The 26708-nt window shown below is 47.1% G+C and overlaps 2 protein-coding genes across 3 annotated transcripts; both read right to left on the bottom strand.

The window, feature by feature from the left end:
- Nucleotides 1-5761: 5761 nt before the first annotated feature.
- LOC118087923 (apolipoprotein C-II) lies at nucleotides 5762-12552 on the bottom strand. Its single transcript, XM_035120998.3, has 5 exons — nucleotides 12432-12552; nucleotides 11865-11918; nucleotides 9167-9233; nucleotides 6607-6763; nucleotides 5762-5986 (listed from the first exon to the last, which is right to left on the bottom strand). The coding sequence occupies exons 3-5, from the start codon at nucleotides 9216-9218 to the stop codon at nucleotides 5896-5898; spliced, it is 300 nt and encodes a 99-aa protein (XP_034976889.1). The 5' UTR covers nucleotides 9219-9233; nucleotides 11865-11918; nucleotides 12432-12552; the 3' UTR covers nucleotides 5762-5895.
- Nucleotides 12553-19834: 7282 nt separating this feature from the next.
- Nucleotides 19835-26403, bottom strand: APOC1 (apolipoprotein C1). Of its 2 annotated transcripts, none has more exons than XM_035120733.3 (4): nucleotides 26371-26403; nucleotides 24049-24126; nucleotides 21088-21238; nucleotides 19835-20165 (listed from the first exon to the last, which is right to left on the bottom strand). In XM_035120733.3, the coding sequence occupies exons 2-4, from the start codon at nucleotides 24101-24103 to the stop codon at nucleotides 20090-20092; spliced, it is 282 nt and encodes a 93-aa protein (XP_034976624.1). In that variant the 5' UTR covers nucleotides 24104-24126; nucleotides 26371-26403; the 3' UTR covers nucleotides 19835-20089. The 2 variants fall into 2 exon arrangements, with proteins under 2 accessions (XP_034976624.1, XP_088528793.1); XM_088672667.1 differs by lacking the exon at nucleotides 26371-26403 and adding an exon at nucleotides 24891-25044.
- Between the last annotated feature and the right edge of the window lie 305 nt (nucleotides 26404-26708).

Below are 26708 nucleotides of genomic sequence, written 5' to 3'. Positions count from 1 at the left end.
TTAAAGCGAAGGGTAGTTTCTTCCTCCTCCTTCTGCAGTCCGTTCTCAGCATTCAGGCTTCCATGGACTCTTTGCCTTCTCTCTCATAAGCTGCTATTTGGATTTTTGAGACCTAAGGGTGCAACATGGCAGCCACAGCTGGGCAGAGCAATCCAAATTATAGGCAACTGAGGCAAAGGGAGTTTCGGATCCAGGAGATGTTGGGTTCTCCTGGCTAAACTGGGGCTGTGCTGGTGTAAATTCAGCTGGCATAAACCCCTCAAATGGGACATCCAGGAGGACTCGCACCAATTCCAAACCTCCCTCACTTCAGCTGTGTGGACCTAGTAACCTGTGAAAGAGGGCTGGGAAACTGTGGCCCTCCATATGTTGATGGACTAAGGAGTGCCAGCTTGGCCCCGCAACCATGGCCTTGGCACCAAAATCTGTAGGTGCTTCATGGAAAATTTTGCGGGTGGTCGAGCACCCAGGGCCCCAGGGAGCTGGCACCTGGGAGATGGAGCAAACTTGTTTTCAGCTGCTCTGGGAGTCCACGTCATCTTTCATGCCACACACAACACTTCACTCCGATTGTGATGGTGAACAGGCTGGCCGATGTGAGCAAACAAAGCTATTCGCAGTCAGCTGCCGGCCTTGAATGTTGCTCCATGATCAATGAGCCTCACTCAGGCAAGACACCTCACTTCCCCCGAGGGTTGGGCTGCCCTGCCATGACTTTTAATAAGTACAGGTTTTTGTCCCCGCGCCAAAGAAATGGAAGGGGTCGAGTTTACTCTGACCACAATTAAATTACTAGCTCTTAATGGGTTGCTAATTTCGCCGAAGGACAGCTTGACTGGCAACCCTGGCGTGGAAACACAAGGACAAGCTTGTTTGCCAGCAGATGACGGCCTGTGCTTGGCAGGTGAAGTTTCTGCACCTTGCCAAGTTAAACACACTTCAAAGGCACCTGTCTGGAAAAAAGTATGTACCCTCAGAGCAGGGGCGAATTTACGAGGGGGTCAGGGAACAAATAGTATTTGGCTGCAAGCTGTAAGATATCCTAACAGCGCGCGCGCGCGCGCACACACACACACACACACACACACACACACACACACACACACCATGTTTGAAAGCTGGTTTAAAATTATTTCTTGAATGGTGGTGCCATAATATGTAAGAATTTTAAAATATGTGCCGGTGTGAAGGTTGTGTATTACTTACAAAAGTGTGTGCTTCTTCACACAGTGCATAACTATGGGAACTCACACCCGCAGGAGGCTGTGAGGGGCAGCAACATGGATGGCTTAAAAAAAAAGGATTGTTGGACAAATTCATGGGGGAGAAAGCTATTGATGGCTTCTAGCAGTGATGGCTCTGCTCTGCTTCCATGGCTTCTGAATACCAGTACAGGAGAGGAGAAATGCTCTTGTGCTCAGATCCTTTTTGTGGTTTTCCCATGCGCGTCGGGTTGGCCGCTGTGAGAACAGGATGCTGGACTAAATGGGCCATTGGCCTGATCCAGGAGGGATGATCTTCTGCAGGGGTCCCCAAACTTACCCGGCTTTGGGCCGGATGTCCGCCGTGCCGATTGCGTGGTGAGCCGGGGGGTGGGGGAGCGCGCGTGGGGGCGTGGGAGCATGCGGCTGTGCGTGCGCATGCGCATGCGCAAACGCTATTTCAGGCACACTCCTGACCTGGAAAGCGCCGGAAATAGCTTGTGCGCATGTGCAGAAGCCTCCTCCGACCCGGAAGTACACCGGAAATGACACTTGCGCGTGCGCACAAACTACGGTATTTCTGTCGCTTTTCCGGGTCGGAAGTCAGCAGCCGTGCCACACTGCGCTGGTAAGAGCAGGCGGCGGCAGCGGGGGTCCCCAGGGGCCACATAAAAGAGCCCCCGGGGCCGTATGTGGCTCCCGGGCCATAGTCTGGGGACACCTGATCTTCTGTTCTTGTGTTCTTATGATGTGGTCCCACTCGCCCACACTCAGCACCCCTGTCCACAAGTTCCCTGGAAAGAGGGATGGACTGTTAAACCACTCTGGGAACTGTAGCTCTGTAAGGGAAAATAGCGGTCCGCCAACAACACCCAGCATCCTTAACAAACTACAATTCCCAGAATTCCGTGAAGGAAGCAACGACTGCTTAAGGAGGTTTTAAAGATAAGGGATGCATGTGGCCTTAGATCCTGGTTGCCTCAAGGACAAGCTGAAGCTTTATATCCCAGCTCAGTCATTGAGATCATCTGCAGGAGTGCTACTGGTTGTTCCCTGAGCTGGCAAGGCTCATTTGACGAGAGAGAGAGAGAGAGAGAGAGAGAGAGAGAGAGAGAGAGAGAGAGAGAGAGAGAGAGAGAGAGAGAGCCTTTATTGTAATTGGCTCATTGCTGTGAAATTCTCTGGCGATAGAGAAAGCAGGTAACTTCTGTTTCCTGAAAAAAATTCTAATTTTCAGGCTTATGCAGTCAATAAAGATGGCATCTTTCCACGACAGTTAGCTGATTTCTGGTTTTAACTTGGTGTATTATTATTATTATTATTATTATTATTATTATTATTATTATGGTTTATGTGAAATTTGTTGCAATCTGCTTTGTCTTTGTTGTTGTTGTTTACAAATAGTTGTTTATAAATATATTTATTTTAAAAAGAAAATAATTAAAGAAGTCTTGGATGCACCAGACGATGTTCTTACCGTATTATTTGCAGGGCTGAGTGACCTGAGGTCAAACCATAATAAAAACCATTTTAAGCAGCGCTGACACCAGAGACTAGCAGCTTGTTCATAATTGGTAGTGGCGTGGGGGTAAATTTTGAGGGGCAGGAACTGTTTCATGAAATCTTCAGAACAGATTATGGGGAACCAGTAGCTCCTGGGCCAAATTAGGCCTGACAGGAATCTTCATATATTTTTCAGGGCGTCACCTGGTGATTGACAAGAGGGCAACTCCACCCGTCTCTCAGCGTGGCCTGTGGAGGAGCTCAGGATTCAGCCCGCCTAGATCCTGCTCCTCCCTCCCACTCTAGAACCATCAAACCTGTTCCTAGCTAGACTTCAGACAACACAGCAGATTTTATTATTGGCTTCGGCATGACTGCAGCTGCACACGCAGTTACCTGGGAGTAAGCTCCATGAAACACAGTGAAGCTTATTTCTCCGACATTATAAGTTCAACTTGCAAAACACACTGAGCTTTAACAAAATATCTTCAGCCAGCTGGAATGCAGCACCTTTGGCTATTAATTAAACAATCCCGCAGAGAAATGTCCACCATCTAAATTGCTATCCTGAAACAGGAGAGCGGTAAAGGAAAGGGACGATGTACCCAGCCTCTCTTGGCTCCCCCCCCCCCCGTGATAATTTATCACAAACAAACTTGAAAGCTTCAAGGTCATCTCATATGTTTGCCAGGACAAGGAGGGTTTGTCCATTACCCCAGTACTCTGCAAGATATCCTCACTCTTGCTGTGAAAATAGTCCCAGAGTTCTGTTTCCTTGTACTACACCACTGCAAATTTGTCTCCTAAGCAAACAGGGTGGAGATTAAACAGAAAGGCACATGTATTAGTGTATGCCATGCTACTGGACCATCATAGGATGTTTCAAAGCTCCCCACAATGTCAAAACCAAGACGCCACGCTCTCCAAATTCTTAGGTTTTTAACCATTTATTAATTCACTTGTGCGGTTTTCTCCAAGCTCTGGAGGTGGCGCTAGGCAGCAGAAAATGTTCAACTGAAGCAACAGAAGCCTCATTGGTGAAGATGCAAACATACCTACTGTGGTTTTAACTCAGTGTCAGGATCTGGGAAGCCGCCACCCCCCCCCCCCCCCCCCGGGAATCACAACTAAAGATCTATGACAGAAGGCCCTCTAAGCTCTGCTTAAAAACCTCCAGTGAAGGAGAGTCCACCACCTCTCGTGGGAGCCCTTGCCACCAGAATGTTCTTCCTGATGTTTAGTCGGCATCTCATTTTTTGTAACCTTGAAGCCATGGGTTCGGGTCCTACCCTCCAGAGCAGGAGGAAACAAGCTTGCTCCGTCTTCCATGTGACAGCTCTTGGGATATTTGGGGGGGGGGGACAACTAAAAAAAAACCTGAACGAATTCCTATGCCCCACAAATAATGCAGAGATGCATTTTAAATAAAAGCACACATTCTACTCATGTAAAAAAACACCAGGCAGGCCCCACAAATAACCCAGAGATGCATTTTAAATAAAAGGACACATTCTACTCATGTAAAAACATGTTGATTCTCAGACCGTCAATGGGCCGGATTTAGAAGGCGATTGGGCCAGATCTGGCCCCCAGGCCTTAGTTTGCCTACCCATGGTCTCTAAACCACTGAGCTAGGGCTTGCCGATCAGAAAGCCAGTGGTTTGAATGCCCGCAACGGGCTGAGCTCCTGTTGCTTGGTCCCAGCTCCTGCCTACCTACCCTGTTTCTCATATTTTAAGACATACCCATAAAATAAGCCATAGCAGGATTTTTAAGCATTCAAGGAATATAAGCCATACCCCGAAAATAAGACATAGTGATAGGCGCAGCAGCAATGCCGGCCGCGGCAGGAGGAGGAGGAAAAAAATAAGACATCCCTTGAAAATAAGCTATAGTGTGTTTTTTTGAGGAAAAAATAAATATAAGACGTGCCTTATAATATGAGAAACACGGTAGCAGTTCAAAAGCACATCAAAGTGCAAGTAGATAAATAGGTACTGCTCCGGCAGGAAGGTAAACGGCATTTCCGTGTGCTGCTCTGGTTCGCCAGAAGCGGCTTAGTCATGCTGGCCACATGACCTGGAAGCTGTCTGTGGACAAACACCGGCTCCCTTGGCCTATAGAGCGAGATTTGCGCCGCAACCCCAGAGTCGTCCGCAACTGGACCTAATGGTCAGGGGTACCTTTACCTTTTATTACTTCCCTTGATCCGGACACTAGACTGCAACCTCGAATAGCATTTGCCTTTTTTTGCTGCTTCATCACTCTGCTGACTCATGTTCAGCTTGTGGTCTACTAAGACCCCTAGATTCTTTTCACATGCACTGCAGGTGAGCCAGATGTCCCCCACCCCCCACCCCATCCTAAATTTGTGCATTCGATTATTTCAAATGTAGAAACTTACATTTGTCCCTGTTGAAATGTATAGTCAGAATGCTGGGAATTCTAGCTCCCTCTAACCTCGTGATATCTCCCCAAAGTTCTTAAGGTGACAGAATGAGTGGCAGGTAGGGGAAGTTGGTGGGTGGCAGAAATTAAAGTCAGCTTGCATTTAAAGGAGAACTTACCTAATTTGTGCTTTCTGATCCAAATCACAACCATCCTTTACACACTTTTCCGAATTTTGCAAGCGAGTCCTCGAGCCAGGTAATGTGTACAAGGATGCACATGCTAATGTTTGTAAAAAATAAAATAAAAATTCATGCGCTGGTGGAAAATAATGCAGGCCAAAATGGCTTTGCAAAAAAAAGGAGGTGTAATTATTGCTTTGTCGTTGCAATTTATTGCATGCCCATCACACAAAATTGCGTTCGAGTTGAGAATGTGTCTGTCGGGATACATTCACAGCAAGAAGCAGGTGAATTTCCACGATGACCTTTTAACATAAATAAATAGAATGCAAACTGATGTGGAAATGTGGAGAACTCAGCTAGCGACTGGAGAGAAATGAGGAGCTGAGGGGAAAAACTGGAATGCCTCTCCTTATTTTTTAGGTCATCCGTTGAAATGTCAACACTTTCCTCCCTCCCAAAGGAAGAATGCAACTCACAAATGAGCACTTCAGCAGGAAAGAAGCTTTATTCATTTCCTAAGCATGGGAGCATCTTTACACGCAAAATGTATGAAAAAAACGAAGGCTTCCCTGAGCCTCAGCGACTAGTCTCTGCAGAAGGGAGAAAGGTGGACGACACTAACTCTCACTTTGCATCAGGTGGTAAACTTGGTCAGAGAGTATGTCCGTGTAGGTCCTAATCTTTGACATGCTGTTTTCGTACATAGTTCTGGAAAGGATAAAGGAAAGAAGGGTTGAAGATGGGTAGTCGGTAGCCACATCCACACCATATATATTTAAAGCATAGTGACACCACTTGAAACACTCATGGGTCCCCTTTTCCAAAGAATTCTGGGAGATGTAGTTTGTTAAAGGTGCTGGGAGTTGATAGGAGACCCTGCCCCTCTTCCCCTCACAGCATAGCTGCCAAGTTATCCCTTTTTTAAAGGGAAATTCCCTTATGCTGAATAGGCTTCCTCGTGAGAAAAGGGAAAACATGGCAGCTATGCCTCACAGAGTTATAATTTACCGTGTTCCCTAGGAAGAGGGATTGACTTGTGAAACCGTACTGTGACTTGTAGCTCTGGAAGGGGAATAGCGGGCTTCCTAACAACTCTAAGCACCCTTAACAAATGACAGTTCCCAGGATTCTCTGGGGGAAGCCATAACAGTTTAAAGTGGATTCATAGTTCTGCAAATATACTGTAGGTTTTGAACTCAGGGTGGACCATGTCCATCAATTTCATGGAGTCTACTCTTGAGTATGAGTAACACTGGCTACAACCCTAAATTACTGGAAAACCTCCCTCCGCCCACCACCTCTCTGCTTGTCCCCTGCCTTATTCTCACATGATTGGCTTTGTGACTTCCAGATTTTGGATTTTCTCTAGCCAGCCCTGGGCTGTGCTGGAAACTTGACTCCAGACCCCTGTGACTTTCTCCTTAACTTGAGCGAACACTTCCGGCTCCTCGGCTTCTCGTTTCTGCAAGCGAAAGCTGGAGACTTCTGCAAAAAAGGTGAACAGAAAAGAACAAAAAAGTAAACTGTTAAGATATTTGGGGCAAATTGTTTTATTTATTGTTTGCGTTTCTTGGGTGATTGAAATGGTGACTTTTGTTTTGAAGTTATTGTAAGCTCCTGAGAGCTTCCTGTTCAAAGAGAGAAGTAAGGGAAATAAGGGAAATGAAACCACAGTGTGTTCAGTTTGGGCCTTTTCTTATGACCAGGGCCAGTTTGGCATTTTGTCGCCTGAGGCGGAGGACAAGATGGCGCGCCCACCATTCTGTATACAGAGGGTGACTGGGCTGGCTGTGAAATCTTACTTTAAAGCCGGCATGCGGATAAAAAAATATAAAAAATGATGATGATGATGATGATGATAACATCTTCCAGCACACCTGAGGGCAGTACGCTAATTTAGGGGGTACCCTGTCAGAAATACCTTGGCTTAACTTGGATTGTGAACTCGTCATGTCTCCTTTAATTGTGTGCCCAGGCGGAGGCCCACCCGCCGACCCCAAGAGCCACCCGGAAGAAATGGATGACTCATGACAATGTATTAAGGGATTAAATTGGCCACAACTTTATTTAAACTTTCAGGTGTAGGAAGACCTTGGTTTAGGCATTGGGCATGTATCCCTCCCAGTCCCCAGCTGGGGATCAGAAGAAGAAGAAGAAGAAGAAGAAGAAGAAGAAGAAGAAGAAGAAGAAGAAGAAGAAGAAGAAGAAGAAGAAGAAGAAGAAGAAGAAGAAGAAGAAGAAGAGAAGGAGAAAGAGAGTTTGGACTTGATATCCCGCCTTTCACTCCCCTTAAGGAGTCTCAAAGCGGCTAACAATCTCCTTTTCCCTTCCTCCCCCACAACAAACACTCTGTGAGGTGAGTGAGGCTGAGAGACTTCAGAGAAGTGTGACTAGCCCAAGGTCACCCAGCAGCTGCATGTGGAGGAGCGGGGAAGCGAACCCGGTTCACCAGATTCAGAATCCACCAGTCTTAACCACTATACCATGCTGGCTCCCTGATCTGAGGCACATCAGGGTAATCAGGTCTGTCTGGGAAGTGGGCTGGCTCTGGAAGACATTTGTTTACACAGAGTGCCTGCTCCCATTTCACCGCAATGCTGGGGGGTCCACTGACAACCTTTCAGCGTATGGCCAGTGACTCCCCTCCAAATCAGTCCCTTTAACGGGGGACCGCAGCCGTGGGGGGGGACCCAGGGACCGCTGCCGTGGGGGGGGCATGCATCACCACTTCACGCCCCCCTCCCTGGGCCGGATTTAGGTTTGATGATGCCCTAAGCTACTGAAGGTATTGGGGCCCTTTACATGTCCAGCTGTCCTTTGTCAACAACACATTTTGCTGGTTTTTGTGTTGAATATATGCTATATGGTAATTTATGGACCTAATAGGTATCTCAAGCCATGCACATGCTAGTTGGGTGACCACCTGCAATTGAGAATGGGGCTCCTGTACCCTTAATTAGGGTTGCCATATGTCCAGATTTTCCAGGATTTTAGACAAGTGAATTGAAAAATCGCCTTTTTAGAGGTGTTTTTTTTGGGGGGGAAGCTCAACAACTTTTGGGGTGTCCTGGATTTTACTTTTTGAAATATGGCAACCCTACCTTAACTGTGCAAAAATTTCAGAAGTGAAGCTTATCTTGCAAAGAGAACCAAAAGGCGACATTCCACCTTCCACATAAATCTCCATCTTCTGCCTAGTGACTTGCAATGCACACAAATGGTAAAAAGTGCAGGAAACATTTGGATTCATTGCAACAACTTGGGGTTTACCCTGTTCAAGGGCCCTTTCACCTGATCCTATCTGCATTTTACACATCGGAACATAAAACCATTTGTGATTTCCACTTTGGAGGAGAACCGAAGCACGGCCGTCAACTGTTGTACACACCACAAACATTCAACGCACAGTTTTTTGCCACCGCCCCAAAAGCATCCTGGAAACAGCACATCGTTAAACTATGGAACTCTCTCCCACAGGAAGCAGTGGTGGCTTTAAATGAGGATTGGATCAATTCATGGAGGTGAGAGGCTATCAGCAGCTACTGGCCAAAATGGCTATGCTCTGTCTCCATGGTCGGAGGCAATCAATGCTTCTGAGTGCCAGCTGCTGAGAGCCACAGGAGGAGAAATGCTCTTGCACTCAGCTCTTGCTTGTGTGATTCCCTCAGGCTTCTGGATGGCCACTGTGAGAACAGGATGCTGCACTCGGATAAGCCATTGGTCAGTTCGTATGTTCTTATGATTCACCCCTTACAGAGCTACAGTTCCCAGCAGCCTTAACAAACTACAAATCCCAGCGATTTGGGCGTGCGCTCTTTCAATGCATGGCACATACAGACATCCATGTACAGACATGCCTTCTCAAATCAGCAATTGGAGGAAACTTGCCTGAGCAGAAAAGCACTAGCAGGATCGACACGGCCACAAGTTTCAAATCCATTTTCACAACCGCTGCCTAGGATGTTGAAACACAAACATTCGCTTAGGTAAACCAGGTTAGGAAACAGGCAAAGCTGAGCCCCTCATGGGATATAGCTAGTTTTGCTGTTTCCCAGCCAAAACAAATCCACCCCACCCACCCCACGCAGCTCAGTCGGTTAAGTGTGAGGCTCTTGATCTCAGGGTCATGGGTTCGAGCCCTACGTTGGTCAAAAGAATCCTACATTGCAGGGGGTTGGACTAGATGACCCTCGTGGTCCCTTCCAACTCTACAATTCTATGATTCTATTATCTTTATTATACTTTTTGTTTTTAAAGAGCCAGAGCTGGACCTAGACTGTGGAGATACATTTCAAATACTCTGCTATGAAGTTCACAGAATGACCTGGGGCGAATCACTGTAACTCGGTGCAACCCATATCACAGGGTCATTGTGAGGATAAAGGGGGGGTGGCCTTGGATGAAGGGCAGGGCACAAGATGGCAATCGATAGCTCATTCATCCCTATCCTCTTACTGCGGAGTCCTTGGAATTGCCGACCCAACGGCCATGATATGCGTTTGCTGAAACATTTTGAATCTCACAAAGAAAACATTGCCAGATAAAACATAGTCCTTTCTCACCCTCTGTGCTAGGAGGGAGGGTTGCAGTGTTTGGGGTTTTTATTTTTACTGTAAGTTGAATTCAGCCAAATGAGACACAAACACCATTTTGCTTTCATTGATGGAAGGCAAACAACTCTGGCCATAGCTGTCAAGTTTTCCCTTTTCTCGCGAGGAAGCCTATTCAGCATAAGGGAACAACACGGCTGAGAGACATCTGGAAATCATTGCCAGGTCAAAGGCTATCAATGGCTACCACTAGCTACAAATGGCTTTTTCCTACCCTGTAGAGGCACTATTGATTTATTGATTGATTGATTGACAAGTGGGGACAGCTGCTGTTCCATTTTGGTCCTGCTTGCAGGGCAATGTGCATTCTGCAGTGACCTCCTTTGCAATGTCTTATTTTGAAATCTTTCAGATGGTATTTTAGCTTACTTGTCAATTTGCATTGTCTTGAATGTATACTTTATATTTGATTTTCTTTTGCAATGCTTTATTCTGGATTGGTGGGTTTTTAAAAAAACATTTTTATTGATTTTTACATTACAAATTCAAATTCAAACATTAAACATCAACACCTTCATTCAGGATTCCCTGAGTGCTTTGACTTCCCTCCACCCTTCTGTGGCGACCAATTTCAATCTTTTTCTTTTCAACCACTTCCTTTAATTTTCTCTCTATATTTTTTTGAAAAAAGAATCCATTTCTGCCATAGATTTCCTTACTAATCTGGATTGTTTCATTTGACATTTCAACGGAGGTTGTAAACTGCATGTGTGTGTGTGTGGTAAAGGGGCCCCTGACCATCAGGTCCAGTCGTGTCCAACTCTGGGGTTGTGGTGCTCATCTCGCTCTATAGGCCAAGGGAGACGGTGTTTGTCCGCAGACAGCTTCCGGGTCATGTGGCCAGCATGACAAAGCTCAGGGCCGGCCCTACGGCCAGGCTGGGTGGCGCAGGGCACCATGGCGTCGGCCCGCCAGGAGGGTGCCGCGAGCTGCGCCCACCCGCTGGCCGCCTGGTCCTCCGCGCAGCAGCGCCTGTGGTAGCACCGCTGCGCACCGCGCCCACCCACCCGCCCACCGCGCTGGGAAACGGGGCAGGGGGGCGCCGGAGGGGAAACGGGGTGGGGGGCGCCGGAGGGGAAACGGGGTGGGGGGCGCCGGAGGGATCCGCCGCTCCACGGCGCCGGGGCGCTTAAGACGGCCCTGACAAAGCTGCTTCTGGCAAACCAGAGCAGCGCACGGAAACGCCGTTTACCTTCCCGCCGGAGCGGTCCCTATTTATCTACTTGCACTTTGATGTGCTTTCGAACTGCTAGGTGGGCAGGAGCTGGGACCGAGCAACGGGAGCTCACCCCTTTGATGGGAATCAAACCGCCGATCTTCTGATCAGCAAGCCCTAGACTCTGTGGTTTAACCCACAGTGCCACCTGGGTGTGTGTGTGTGTGTGTGTGTGTGTGTGTGTGTGTGTGTGTGTATTCTTATTTGCTTAATGAAGCTACCATAAATCACATTCACAGTACACATTTCGAGGTATAATGCTGAATGCTTTCATTCAGTAAAGCAGGGGTGGGGAACATATGACTCTTCAGAAGCTACTGGACTACTACTACTCCCATCATACCTGACCACCCAGAAGCGTGGGGTGGTGGTGGACCTGACCATCAGCTGGCGCTGATGGGAGTTGGAGTCCAACAAATCATCTGATGGGCCACAGATCCTCCAGCCCTGCAGGAACGGCTGCAAACTTTTCAATAGCCTCTGCCTCTCATATCTCTAACATCTGTCCAAGATGCAGGGATTAAGCAGGTGAAGCTCTCCCTGGCATTTAGATATTTAGTGGGAAAATTGCTTTGTTTCTGCGTGGAAATACGTTAAAGCCACAAGAGCATGTCTGGTGGAACAGACTCCCACAAGATCTAGGTGAGATTCCTGCATCGTAGGGAGTTGGACTAGATGACCCTTGGGGGGAGGGGTCCCTTCCAGCTCTACAATTCTATGATTCTATGAAATACAGCAGCTAGTAGAAATTGAGACTTACCTCTCAGTTTAGATTGCCGCGTTCCTTCTTCTTCGCTGTTAGGGAGACCTAAAACTAAGCACAGAAGATATGCAGGTAAACAGTAAACAGAGCCCCTTAGGGACAACAGTTCTTCCCATTTCGGAATCAGAGGTCAGCCCTTGACCTCCTTAGAACAGGAATTCCAAAAAGCCTGTTTGGTTTCCTCTCAGAGGCCATTGCATCGCACTGTCACATTTCCTACCTTGCTCTCAAATATGCAAAAATGTAAATGGACTGTGGGCAAGGGCAACAGACAACTTTTTTTTAAAAAAAAAGGTGGAGGAATTATAGCACCAGTTCCTAAATTCTGCAGCACTCCCCCTCCCATGGCATTGGTCCCTGGGTCTCAAAGGAGCACATCTTATTGTGATGGATCTCCCCTTTGGGTCCTGGCATGGCCTCAACTTCCTCATCTGTTGCATGGGTACAAGAGCCAAAAACGCCGGCAACTTTTCTCCCCCATTAAACCTGGCTCCTGTTGGTCTTTCCAAAGGTACAAGGGAGATGGCCGCAGAGTTAAGCCCCTGAGAAGACAAGCACACTCACTCTCTGCAGCAGCAGCCACCGCCGTCCTTGTTACCCTTCCCTGGCCCAGAATTAGCCACCGCACATTTATATGAGACGGAGCTCTTGCACCCACAGCCCTCTTCCCCACCTTCTCCCACAATCCTCTTGGCCAAATGGCACATCCCCTGAGATGTCCAAAGTTCAAGCAAACAGGTCTGAGCTGCAACACCGCTGGGCGAGAGTTTCCAGGGAATATCCGCCTTTGTGAGCCAGCAGGCTGGTGGGCTCAGCTGAAGAAGAGTAAGGACACTGCCCAGTGATAAAGTTCTCCCATCCATTACCAACTTTGGAGCCCCGAGAGTTTAGGACATGAAGTAGAGCCCTTCTGCACCAGGCCAAAGGTCCACCTAGCTCAGTGTTTCCCAAACTTGGGTCTCCAGCTGGGTTTTTTTTAACTACAGTTCCCATCATCCCTTACCACTGGCCCCGCTAGCTAGGGGTGATGGGAGTTGTAGTCCAAAAACCTCTGTAGACCCAAGTTTGAGAAACACTGGTGTAGTCCAACGTTCTGTTCTCACTGTGGTCAGGTAGATGCCTTTGGAGGCCCCTCTAGAAGTGCGACCGAGCTCTCCCCATCTTGGGATTCCCAAAAAGTGGTACCTAGGGGCATACTGCCTCCAACAGAGGCTATTAGCTACTGGCAGCCACTGGCCTAATCTGTATGGAACCAGCCCTCCATATTAGCAGCTTAAAATGCAGTGAGGTCACTGGAGGCAGGGATGTCTTCACCGGATACACAGGACCTCCAAGGGCCCCGATTTTCCAGGGACAGTCCTGGAATTACAAAAGCGGTCCCAGCTTCTGATTTGATCCCGGGAGGTCCCTATTTCCCCTGCCAGCGCTGAGGTCCGGGAGCAGGAAGAGCCGGCGCTTGTCCCAAGTGATGACGATGCCGCCAGTGGCGGTGAGGTAGCATGCTGTTGCCTCTCCATGGTTGCCGCTGCCAGCCTCCTCCCTGAGGCCCAACCCTGTCTTGTTGCACAAGCTCTGAGGGGCAGGCAGAGGGCAGGGCTGTCCTGGGTGGGAAGAAAGGGGGAGCAGAGCACAAGGAGTCTTGGTGTGTGTGTCTGGATCTAATACTGCCCCTTTCTTCAATTTGTTTATTGGTGTGTGCTTCTCTTTTTATAAATCTGCCAAAGAATGAATTAAAATAAAAACGGGATTAAGGGTTTTTTCTAAGGCTGGTGGAGAACGTGCGTGCTGTGTCTCGTTGGTGAAGTGGTTGTGGCAGTCGCCCTTCTTTGGGTAGGAAAAATTTTACCAGAGGGGAAAAACTCACGTCATTTGAGGGAAAACATGTCAAAGGGAAAAACTGGGGCACTGTGTTTGGGGATGCCACCTTTCCATTTGTTTCTCGTGAGAACACAGTGGTCCTTTTGGGGCGCTGTGATCTCTTGTGATTTTGTGCCTCGGATCCCCCCCGAGATTGTGGCCCTAGGGAAGGCGGAATTGTGGCGTGCCCAAAATGGCCACCATGTCCTCCTGAGAAAAAATACACAGGATGCCACGGTTTTTCCAGGGCAGTTGAGGTTTATTTGGTATGTTCACATTACTGCTTCCAGTTTTCTAATAGAATTGAAGCTGGTCTGAGGGGAAAGCCCACATCGAACAACAGAAGTGTGCATGCACACGAAAGCTCATACCAAAATAAAAACTTAGTTGGTCTTTAAGGTGCTACTGAAGGAATTTTTTTATTTTACTTCGACCCAGACCAACACGGCTACCTACCTGTAATCGAACAACAGGATTTGTCAAGAAACTACAGGATTGCCATGCGTCGTGACTAATGTCGCGTGAATGTGCCTTCGAAAACTAGCAGTGGTAGTGAGTGATGATGGGAACATGGCCTCACAAGAGCAGGCCCTGAGGTTGCCCTTGCCTGTATGCCTCCCTTCCTCCCTTCTTCCTCCCCCAGGGCAGAGCTGGACAGCTTCAGTCCACAGTGTGTATACTGTATTTAAGTTTTCTGTTTTATAAATTTAGAGTATTCATTTAAATAACCTTAAAATATCAATGACTTCCCTTCTTCTCTTTCCATGGTTCATTTTGCATAACATAAATATCTGCATATTTTACATAAACTAAACCATTCAGTCTTCCATTATTACATCCATCAAAACTTATTTAAACTGTTGAATTTATCTTAATGCTGCCAATGTTTTCAATCGTACAATTTCCCCTCATATATTGAATAAACATTTCCCAATCTTCTTTAAACGTATGTTTTTCTTGTTCTCTTATTCTATATTTTTTGTCGGCAAGCTGCACATATTCCATCAGTTTAAGTTGCCGTTCTTCTTTAACTGGGACCTCGCTTGTGGGCTGGTCCACAACAATTTGTAGTGATTTCAGATGGAACAACGAAGTCATTGGCTCTGATGGACACTTTTCTAGGAGGAGGAGACCTCACTGAACATGGTTGCCTTGGTGTTGAGATATGATACATAAGTCCAGTGGGATGATTCTGAATGAGGAATTGGGCTCTTGCCCTAGGGATGTGGGTGGCGCTGTGGGTTAAACCACTGAGCCTACGGCTTGCCAATCAGAAGGTCAGCAGTTCGAATCCCTGCAATGGGGTGAGCTCCCGTTGCTCGGTCCCTACTCCTGCCAACCTAGCAGTTCGAAAGCATATCAAAGTGCAAGTAGATAAATAGATATCGCTTGTGGGAAGGTAAACGGCCGTGCGCTGCTCTGGTTCGCAAGAAGCGGCTTAGTCATGCTGGCTACATGACCCGGAAGCTGTACGCCGGCTCCCTCGGCCAGTAAAGCGAGATGAGCACCACAACCCCAGAGTCGTCCGTGACTGGACCTGATGGTCAGGGGTCCCCTTTACCTTTACCATCTTGCCCTGGTGGATATCTCAGTCAGTAGAGCATGAGGCGCTTAATCTCAGGGCTGTGGGTTTGAGTCTCACATTGGACAAATACAGTACAGGAGGTTGAACTAGTTGACGCTCGAGGTCCCTTGTAACTCTACGATTCCATGATTCTATCCGCAGCAGCAAAGTGTTGACTATGCCTTGAATACAGCACAGGATCCTCCTTGGAGAAATTCCACGAAGATGCAGTTTGGGCCTAACTTTTCTCTCTGTGTGTATATCATAGCTGCCAAGTTATCCCTTATTTTAAGGGATTTTCCCTTATGCTGAATAGGCTTCCTCGCGAGAAAAGGGAAAACTTGGCAGCTATGGTGTATATATACACAGCGTGGAAAGTAACCGTGTGAACGCACTGACTGCACCAGAAGCAGTGGAACAAGGCCTTTCCCCCTAACCTGCCACACCCGGCCATCCTATGCTCGGTGATGTCTCCATCCCAGCCCCGGGCTGGACCTTTCTTTGAAACGCCTCCCCCAGCAATGGGCAAGGCCTGGTAGGCTGCAAGTCCAAAGGGCTGTTTATTCAAGGATGCAAAGTGATGAGCAGGCAGAGCTTGGGGAGACAAGGACAGTTTGCTTAGGCCTTGTGCAATATTTGTCCCTGGTCACTGATCAACCAACTTTATTCTGGAGGAGCTTCAAAAATACACACACACACACACACACACACACACACACACACACACACACACCACCCCACACCTCTCATAAGCAGAGGAAATCTCTGGACTTGGTTGGGGGGAGGAGAAGACACTGCTGGTTTATAGCTAAGATCCATCAGTGTGGCTTCCTTTGAGCCTCAGGATAAGGACTCCTTTCTGAGCACTATAAATGAACCCTGGAACATGTGATGGGAGTATAACAACAGGGGCTGCTTGAGAGCACCCAGTAGTATGTCAGGCTTTGCCAACCTGGTGCCTTCTTTCAGATGTTTTGGACTACAACTCCCATCAGCTGGGGCTGATGGGAGTTGTAGTCCAAAACATCTGGAAGAAGGCACCAAGTTGACAAAGGCCATAATATGCTTTCCTCGGGAGCAACACGTTTCAGGGATTAGGGGGCAAAACTTTATCCTCCAAGCAATGTGGCTTCCAGGCAGCCCAGACACATCTCTTTTCCAGATATTAACAACTGTTCTCAGATTTTATTACTATTATTATTTATAAGGTTGCCAGCTGACCAGGAAAAAGGAAAAAACTATTTAAGCCTCCAGCTTTAGACAGCAGTTTGATCTCGAGACATGAGCAAATGTAGCTTTTCACCCAGCGTTAAGGAACTATGAACTTCCCCTGATTCCTGTAGCTGCAGCTTTTCATTTCAGAAAAAGAAAAGAAAAGAAGAAGTTGGCAACCTTCCAATTGTGTGCAATCACTTGTCTGTGTTATTTACTCGTTTCCCCTTTTCTGTATCTCGCCTTTCGACCCAGAAGGGGAGCAGACGCGGGCTTGAAGAGCGTTGAAAAGACTTTTATTCCAGCATCGAGGTGACAGCCCCATAAACTTTGCAACGCAAAGGAGAGCGAGAAACCAGTTTGGTTTGATACTGACGGTGCTCATCAACACACACACACACACACACAAACACTCTGCACCCACCAATCCCCTCACACGCCCTCCCCTCTCTCCTGCTATGGGGATAAAAATTATGTCTTCCTTTCTACAGCAGAGAGGAGATAGTTTGGGATATCTAATGTGGCGACAGCACAAAATAACTTGAGATGGAACCCCTCACCACCTTTAAAAGCCTCACCACCTTTAAAAAGGTCTGTGCCTGGGGTAGGGAACTCGATATGTCCAGCAGGATATTCTCTCTGTGTGAGAGAGAATCATTTGTTCCAGAAATAGAGAAGAACAGAGAAGAGGATTCAAGAAGCAGCAGACGGCTTCTTGTCTATGCAAGGACGTTTTCTGTGGGAACTGCTCTTTGGACAAGCACAGTGTGACAGGAAGTACTGATAACAATGGTTTTGTGTAACTTGTTGAGAGTCTCTCACTTGCGTCTTGCAGAGAGAGAGTCTTGGACTCTTGTTGAAGTCTAAGCATGCCTTGACCACGGCAGTGGTGAATGTCTGTATACAGTATATTTGCTACCGATACGCATTTTATGCCTGTCAAGTAAACCTCCACACTTAACCAAAACCTTATGGTGGCCATGAGTGTTTATTGCCTACTGTGTTGTGTACCTTCAACCCTGAAGACGCTTCCAAGGAAGGAGCTGCGTTGAGATGTAACACTGCCAAGTATGGATATTGGCACATACGCACAGCAAAAGTGATGCCAGACCCAATCCTTCTAAATCAGGCACCCCCAAACTCGGCCCTCCAGCTGTTTTGAGACTACAATTCCCACCATTCCTGACCACTGGTCCTGTTAGCTAGGGATGATGGGAGTTGTAGTCCCAAAACAGCTGGAGGGCTGAGTTTGGGGACGCCTGTTCTAAATCATCCATCAGAGGTTGATGGATTGATCCAACAATCTAAGCCCACCACCCTCCAAAGTCCAACTTGGAAAAGTGGGCGGGACCATTCACCTGCCCATCACCTGATGTCACAACGACACCAGGCAACTGACACTTATTTGAGGCTGTGTACATACTAGACTTCAAACACATTGAAAGTACATTCTATGCCTCAAAGAACTGTGGGTGCAGTAGTTTACTCCTCACAGGGTTGCAATTCTCAGCAAATGTGCTTTAAAGGCGTAGTGCATATACATAGACCTGAGTTCAGGAGCAGGTTGCTCTAAGTGACGGTCACTGATTGGCAGTTGCAGCAACCTTCTTTGAAGATGCTTGGCATTAGGAGTGCACCTTCAGAAGAGGTTAGCTGTTGATCAGGATCACGATTAATGGGAAACCCTTTGCAGTCTCTGTAGAAGGAAAAATTAAAAGCAGAGCATTTTTCCCTCTGCAGAGGAAGCAGATTGAAACCAAAGCTGTCTCCTCCACTCTGCTTGGATGCACTGGGGAATTCCTTTGTTGTTGTTGTTGTTTAGTCGTTTAGTCGTGTCCGACTCTTCGTGACCCCACGGACCATAGCACGCCAGGCACTCCTGTCTTGTACTGCCTCCCGCAGTTTGGTCAAACTCATGTTCGTAGCCTCGAGAACACTGTCCAACCATCTCGTCCTCTGTCGTCCCCTTCTCCTAGTGCCCTCAATCTTTCCCAACATCAGGGTCTTTTCCAAGGATTCTTCTCTTCTCATGAGGTGGCCAAAGTCTTGGAGCCTCAGCTTCACGATCTGTCCTTCCAGGGAGCACTCAGGGCTGGTTTCCTTCAGAATGGATAGGTTTGATCTTCTTGCAGTCCATGGGACTCTCAAGAGTCTCCTCCAGCACCATAATTCAAAAGCATCAATTCTTCGGCGATCAGCCTTCTTGATGGTCCAGCTCTCACTTCCATACATCACTACTACTGGGAAAACCATAGCTTTAACTATACGGACCTTTGTCGGCAAGGTAATGTCTCTGCTTTTTAAGATGCTGTCTAGGTTTGTCATTGCTTTTCTCCCAAGAAGCAGGCGTCTTTTAATTTCGGGACTGCTGTCACCATCTGCAGTGATCAAGGAGCCCAAGAAAGTAAAATCTCTCACTGCCTCCATTTCTTCCCCTTCTATTTGCCAGGAGGTGATGGGACCAGTGGCCATGATCTTGGTTTTTTTGATGTTGAGCTTCAGACCATATTTTGCGCTCTCCTCTTTCACCCTCATTAAAAGGTTCTTTAATTCCTCCTCGCTTTCTGCCATCAAGGTTGTGTCATCTGCATATCTGAGGTTGTTGATATTTCTTCCGGCAATCTTAATTCCGGCTTGGGATTCATCTAGTCCAGCCTTTCGCATGATGAATTCTGCATATAAGTTAAATAAGCAGGGAGACAGCAGGGGAATTCCTAACACACAACATAAGCAGGGGAATTCCTAACACACAACAAAGTTCAAAGAAATGTGCATTTTGAGGGATGGCAGTGTTTCGGTTCGTTCCTGCATCTACAGGGGTTGGCTAGATGACTCTCGGGGACCCTGCCAACTCTATGATTCTATGTATTGTTTTGCAAAGTGTGAATTGGGCAAGTTCACTTTTAAATGCAAACTGAATCAAATTTCTCTCCCATCTGTATTTCAGTGATCTGGGGGAAAAGGCTGGATTTTGTACTTTTGTCAACTTAAAACGGTTAGTCCAACCTCGCTCTGTTTCTCTAGCATACATGGACACATGGTCTTTGATGCAATTTTCTTTTAGAATTCACTCCTGCGACTTTCAAAGTTGTTTTGTGAGTCCTCGGAAGCTCAAAGAACTTCGGAGTCTGACCGTGTGAAAATCTGAGCGCACATAAAATGCCCTGCAGGAGGGGAGGAGAGAGGAAGAAATAGTTTTGCTGGTGGGGCAACTTCAGGAAAGTGCTTGAGAACTTGGAAGGGGGAAGGAACCCAAATCACAATTCTTCCTATCTCATGATGAAACCTTTGGAAGAAAACCTAATCAATAAACAGATAACAATTGCAATAATAATTGAGATTACGGAGCGAGGAATCTTCTGTTTATTTAAGGGTAATAAATGATTCCAATAAACGCATAACAAAAAAGAAAGAAAGAAAATGAAGGAGCTGATGAGAGGTGTGGCCATGCAGCCCTGCCTCCTCCTTCCAGATTTTCCTGCACCTGGAGAGAAATAGGTGTTCTTCCCATGCAACCTGGTGGTGGTGGAGAGTCATATGCAGAACTTCCTTCCAATCAGAGGTGTGCGGTGGTGGGGAAGGGATGGATTCAGTCAGATCCCTCGCTGGAAAATGTCGCCTTGACTTTTTCCTTCACCTGCTGGAATCTTTCAGAGAGCCAGTTCCTGCCAATGGGAAGAAGGCAACAGTGAAGGAGCCCTGCCACCCTCGCCAGGGTCTGTGCAAGACACGGCTACCCCTCCTCCTCTCCCCAATTTGCTGTTAAACAGTTCTGCCGCCTCCAATGCAGTGGCGGCGACGGCCTCCTGAAATTTGCCTTGCCCCCTTCTCTACCTTGCTCAGAGGTGAGCGGGGTTCTTTCTTCAGAGGGAGGCATTCTGGGGGCGAGGGGGCCCGGTGGGGAGCGCCTGCATTGCCACCAGTCCCCAAGAGTGTCTAAAATGAATTTCTAGCTGCCATGGGACTGGGGGGAGTGCCTTTTCGCCCCTGCTGCATTCTGTCCCGCTCTGCTTTCTCCACCTACTGGTGGCTGAAAGGAACTATTATTTATCTTGAATACCTGTTGAGATTGGGGGAAGGTGTTGTTCTCTGTGAAGATCCTTGCTTCCACAGTAGCCCCCCCCCCAAAAAATGCAGGGCCTGATGCCTTCTATCCAATCTAGCCAGAATCTAGTTGGAGCCCAACTTTGCACTCTTGAGAGAGGAAATATAAGAACCCGCCTTATACTTAGCCTGAATCTTGGTCCATCTGACTAGCAGAGGTTCTCCTCTTCTGTATGCAGAGCCACTAAGCTCCAACCCACAGGAGCTTTCGGGTTCCTTCTGTCTGCTCCACGCATCTCAGCAGCTAGGTGGCTTCCCCTCTCTGAATTTTTGCCCACACTATGGCTTTGAGGCACATTTGATGCACACCCTTTCCCTCAGAGAATTCTGGGCACTGTAGTTTACCCCTCACAGAGTTAGAATTCCCAGCAACCATTAAGAAACGGCAGTGCCCAGAATTCTTTTTTTTGGGGGGGGGGAGAGAATTCTGTGCATACACAGCCCTGGGTTTCAGGCCTCTCAAGGAAGCCACCCGAGATTCACCTGGCTTTGGTGAGTGTCTCACTGTTGTGGAGGTCCTGGAGAGCTGTTTTGGTCTTCTCTCCAGCGTTGTCAATAAAAGTCTTAACATTACTCTGGAAGTTCTCGAACCTTTGAGACAGGGAGGGCTCTGTTGGCCCAATCTCAGTGGAGTCTTGGAGACAGGAAAGAGAACAGCGAAGACAGTGAGAAATGGATTACACAGCTTGGAAACTAAACGTATCTGGTTTTGCAATATGCTCCGACTGCCCTCCTTCCTTCTGCTGTTCTCTGATTCAACCATCTCCTTTCTTTCCTAAACACGTCCTTGTGTTGCATCTTCATCAATATATATGATTCAAGTGAATCAGGGTTATGCAAAACTGCCAAAAGCTAACCTCGGTTAGTATGATGCAATCACATCTTACATATAATTAGCTTGCACAGTTTCAACCTTGCACGGTTGAACCAAGTTTCAATTGAACCAGAGTATGCAAAACAGCTGAAAACTAACCTCGGTTAGTTAGGGCTGCCATATTTTGAAGAGCAAAAAAGAGGACACATTTGCCAAATTCTACTTTTAACTACGGATTGCCATGACGACTCCCATTTTTAATACCCCTACTATATGTAGGCTATAGAAGCTGTGATATATTGCTAGTATTTATGTTCTTAACTTTCAACAATTTCCATATAAATTTTGATTCTCGCCAGTGCTATAGTATCTCAAACCTTCCTAAAGGCTGAAGAGGTGATAACGGAGAGATTGAACTCTCTTGTGCCACTTACACAGTCAGCTGTCAGACAAAATATTCATATATTTCCAATTATATGACTCCAACCTATTATGAAGAAGTCTGACGCAAAATACAAATTACAGCCAATGGAAATTTCCTCTTTTTTGCATGATAATGAAAGGCAGATTTCTCCCCACACACACACACACCCAGCACAACAAAAGGATGCATAAAGATACATAAATTAAAAAGTAAGGAAGAACGTATCCTGCCCACATAGTAAAAAACACACTTTATAATTTCCATGCCCTAGTTCAAAAGCCACTTTAAAATTCACAACCGTTGGGAACAATAAGCAACGGGAGAGGGAAATGTAAAGGACGAAACAGAAATAAAAAGGCAGCCAGCACTGTGGGGGCGAAGCAATTGCTTCTATACCTGCAAAACACACATGTGCACCTACAGCTCTGAGCCACCGTAGCATTAAAGAGAGATGCCTCCTCTATTTCTTTTTAAGATGCACAGATTGGGGGATTGCCCATTTGATGTGGGCAAATATGGAAAATAACCACTAGGAGGGGAGGGAGGGAGGAGAGGAGAGACAGAACATGCAATCGACTGAGACAACACGTAGCACTAGGAAGCCCCAACCTTGGTTACAGTCAGCGCAGATGTAAAGCTGAGCCATGGTTCAGGCTGACAAGGGAAGGGAGGCTCATTCATGTCAAAGTGCTGAGAAGGAGACAAGAGGCGGAGCCTGACCTCTCCCAAACTCTTAAGGGTTAAGGTATCAACCATTAAGCCTTTGGTGTTGGGTCATGGGGCTGCTGCAGTACCACAAGGGAAGCAAAGTGGTGTGCTATGGCTGCTACCTCTATGGTCTAGTTTTCTCCTCTGGGAGAGAGAGAGAGAGAGAGAGAGAGGGGGAGAGGGAGAGGAGAGAGAGAGAGAGAGAGAGAGAGAGAGAGAGAGAGAGAGAGAGAGAGAGAGAGAGAGAGAGAGAGAGAGAGAGCATCCAGGAAGTGGGGCAGTCTACCTGGTTATGGCTCTGCATTCTAGATTTGAGGCGAGAAGTACCAACTAAAGGAGCCTGGAAGAGCTGCTGTTCTGTGCTCAGCCAGAGTGGAAGCTGGGATAAAGCAAAGACAGGGTGGTACCCCAGACACATGGAAAAGTGAGTTTGGGGACCCCTCTGCTCTTTCTAAACCCATGACAAAATAAAAAAATTCCTTCAGTAGCACCTTAAAGACCAACTAAGTTTATATTTTGGTATGAGCTTTCAGGTATCTGAAGAAGTGTGCATGCACACGAAAGCTCATACCAAAATATAAACTTAGTTGGTCTTTAAGGTGCTACTGAAGGAATTTTTTTATTTTGCTTCGACTCAGACCAACACGGCTACCTACCTGTAACTAAACCCATGACAGTCGAGCATAAGGGGGAGGTTGGATTGCAGCCTATGTGTTTTGATTCATGAAACAAACAGGATTCCTCTCATAAAGCGCACACCACAAAACTCCAAAATGGGAAATGATTTTGATTTTGATTTCTTTAAACCTGCGACCTCTAAGGTTCCTCCTGCCATCTGTTAGAGACGTGCAACAGCAGGGATCGTTCAGTTTGCAACTTAAGGGTTAATTCTGATGTTAGCAAGCAAGCCAAAAAAAGGAACTGGTGGAGGTGTTGCTTAGCAACTAAACATAGGGGCATGCTCTTTGCTGAGATAGCACATGCTTTGATTGGCTGTGAAGTTCTGAAGGAGCTTTCCTCTGTATGTTCAGCTGAATGTCTTCCTGCCCTGCACAAGGCCTGAACTAAGAAAGACCCCCCACCACCACCAAAAGAAACCCCCCTCTAGTTCTTTCTCCTCAAATTACACAGTGTTTTGTTCTGTTTTCCTCAGGAAAGTTTTACCAAGTCTTTTCTCACTATATAAGTGACTTTGCTAACACTCTCCAGGTCACGTTCAGCCCACCTCCCCCTCTTATTTTTAAGCCTCTGTTGCTTCCAAGCCTCACACCCACTGCTGCAGTGATAATTTCTGCACAGACATGTCAAATAGGAAGAGCTGTCAGAGGGAGGGGCTTATTTTGGGCCCTGGGAGGGGTCTGGGAGCAGGATCATTTCCCAAACCTGCATAACTAGAGTTTCCAAATTAGCCATAGAAAAGAGCAGATGCAGTCTAGCCTGTTCCAGTTGCATTGGTGGCGCTGCATAATGAGCTAAGAAAAAGGGTTTCGGCTCCTACCTGTCACAACAAACAAAGCCACGAGGACCACTGCAATGGAAACCGCAAGCTGCATGGTGTTGGAGGGTCTTAGAGTTCCTGGAGGGAAAAAAGGAAGGAAGAAAACAAGGGCATATGTAGATGGAGCTGGTTAATAACTGTGACAATGGTGTTGAAATGCTTATGTGCTGCCTGATGACTGCGCCTAAGGTTGCCTCCACATGACTAAGTCCTGACCTGTTCTCACAAAATTTGTGTGGAGCTTCGATGCCCCCAGCCGTTCATTCTGATTTGCGTGCAGGGAGGTCAAATGACATTGCATCCAGCCAGCTATATCACCTCACGCTTCCCAGGGCTTTCCCCATTACTTTCCTTCCAGCAAGAAGTCCAGTTTTGAGAAGTGGGTTTTGTTGCACAAGATTAACTTCAATCGTGCAGCCTGAGTTTGCTGGTACGTGATCAAACCCCACCCAGAACTAGCAACAGTCTGGAAGCACCGTAAGAGGCGTAGGGGCAGGGACTGGTTTAAAAGAAGAGTTGGCAAACCTCGCAGCAGAAATCTTCGGCACCTTTACACATTGTAAAATTCTCAACAACGCTTCAAATGGCTTCTTTTTCTTTCTCATGTGCTTCCTCACCCCCCCTCCCATCCTGCCTCTGACTCCCCACCTCCACCCAGAAATGGAATGATGTTCTGCCTCCTCTCTTGAAGGACGGCGACAGACGATTGCCACCTGTCACCTGACAAGGCACCTGTGCGTTTCACAGCTTGCCAGCTGACAGGCAAAGCTTCCCCCCAGCATAGCAACGCAGTTATGGAAGGATCTGTCACCGGCTGAATTTCTGCCTGGTATGAAACTCACGATGGCATGACGTCTCCATTAAGGAAGGAGGAAAGGCCATGGTAGATGGCTCATGATAAATGTGAGTCTCTTTCATGGCTGTCTGCTCTTGGTTTAGAAGAACTTCCGACAGTGATTTTGGGGAGGGGGTATGTCAAAGCTTCACCTGCTTCATGCAGCTGTTAATGGCATAAAAACACAGGAAGATCCTTTTATACCAGTGGTTCATTATTGTATACACTGGCTAGCAGCTGCTTTCCCAGACTCACCTGGAGAGGCCCTGGATCGAACCTGGGGTGTTATGCATGCAAATCAGGTGTTCTACCACGGCTAGGAAATTGCAACCCTCTGTTAGTGGCAAAAGCTAAATCAACCTCTTGGGGAAATGAGGCAAAAAGCTCTCTTAGGGTCGTACTTGGTCGTACAAACAGGCTAAACCCTACGCCAAAGGATAAATGGACATAAATCTGACATCAGGAACCATAAGACAGAGAAACCAGTAGGAGAACACTTCAATCTCCCAGGACATTCTATACAAGATCTCAAAGCAGCTGTTTTATTACAGAGAAATTTCAGGAACAGACTGGAAAGAGAAGTTGCTGAATTGGAACTCATTACCAAGCTTAAAACCATGGAGCCACCTGGGATGAATAAAGACATCGGATTCTTATCTCATTATGCATGATCAAGCTTTCTTTAGCGCCTCAACCCTTGCTTCCCCCCCCCCCCCAGGACTAATTGCAGCCATCAGCAGCCGTTAACAGCCATCCACAGGTTTACCACTCCCATCAGCCCATCACCCATTCCCACCCACCCCCACCACCCTCTGTATATATATAAGGGTCTGACACTTCTGTTTCAAGTGTATCTGAAGAAGTGTGCATGCACACGAAAGCTCATACCAAAATAAAAACTTAGTTGGTCTTTAAGGTGCTACTGAAGGAATTTTTTTTATTTTGCTTCTAGTCCCATCTGTTTGCCCACACACCACTCCCCAATCCTGTATTTTGCTCGGTCTCATATTCTTAGGTTTGCTTCATTTTTTTTTTTAAGTGTAAAGTTCTGCAATGCAGCAGGCAGTCATTTAACACGTGAAACTCTTCCTGGCATGGAGAATGCAGCGAAAGCAATAGCTTTCCCTGCTAAATTTCTGTGCAGTAAATTCCTGCTGTTAAAGACGCAGGAGTGAGGCCTCTCAGAGAGAGAGGAAAAGTGCTCCACCTTCACACACTTCTCATTTAAGATGCCATCGCCAGGGGCTCTGCATGAACTTGCCACGTCTAGATTTTGAAATTAAATAATAATTATTATTATTAACATGCAGCGTGCGTGCTGGCGTGCTATGGTCCATGGGGTCACGAAGAGTCAGACACGACTAAACGACTAAACAACAACAGCAATAATAATGATAATGATAATAATTTGACTCTAATTTAGTCGCTCTGTTTGAATTCCCCTTTCCCCACATGCCAACTGAATCCATTTCTAGATTTCCACTTACTTGCAGCTGGGAATGGAGACGAGAATCCAATGTGAAATCGGAATTCCTTCCCAGCTGCTGCAGCTGCTCCCTATAAACCTACCACCCTGCCTCCAACATCCGCCCCTCAGAGGGCAGCAACCTGAGCCTTGCTGCTCTTTCTCCTCCCCTCTGCAACGAGGAGGTTGCTCCATCTCCTCCAGGAATTTAAACCGCAGCCAGGGATAATGTAAGAAAAAAAGGCAAGTGTGTGTGTGTGTGTGTGTGTGTGTGTGTGTGTGTGTGTATGTATATGTATGCACAATCCCATTTCCTCAAACTTTAAAGTCACTGGGAAGTTGGGCAACGAACCACCTTCC

The sequence above is a fragment of the Zootoca vivipara genome, chromosome 6, assembly GCF_965207765.1.
Source record: "Zootoca vivipara chromosome 6, rZooViv2.hap1.1, whole genome shotgun sequence".
Taxonomy (NCBI): domain Eukaryota; kingdom Metazoa; phylum Chordata; class Lepidosauria; order Squamata; family Lacertidae; genus Zootoca; species Zootoca vivipara.
This window is presented reverse-complemented; position numbering and strand designations above follow the sequence as displayed.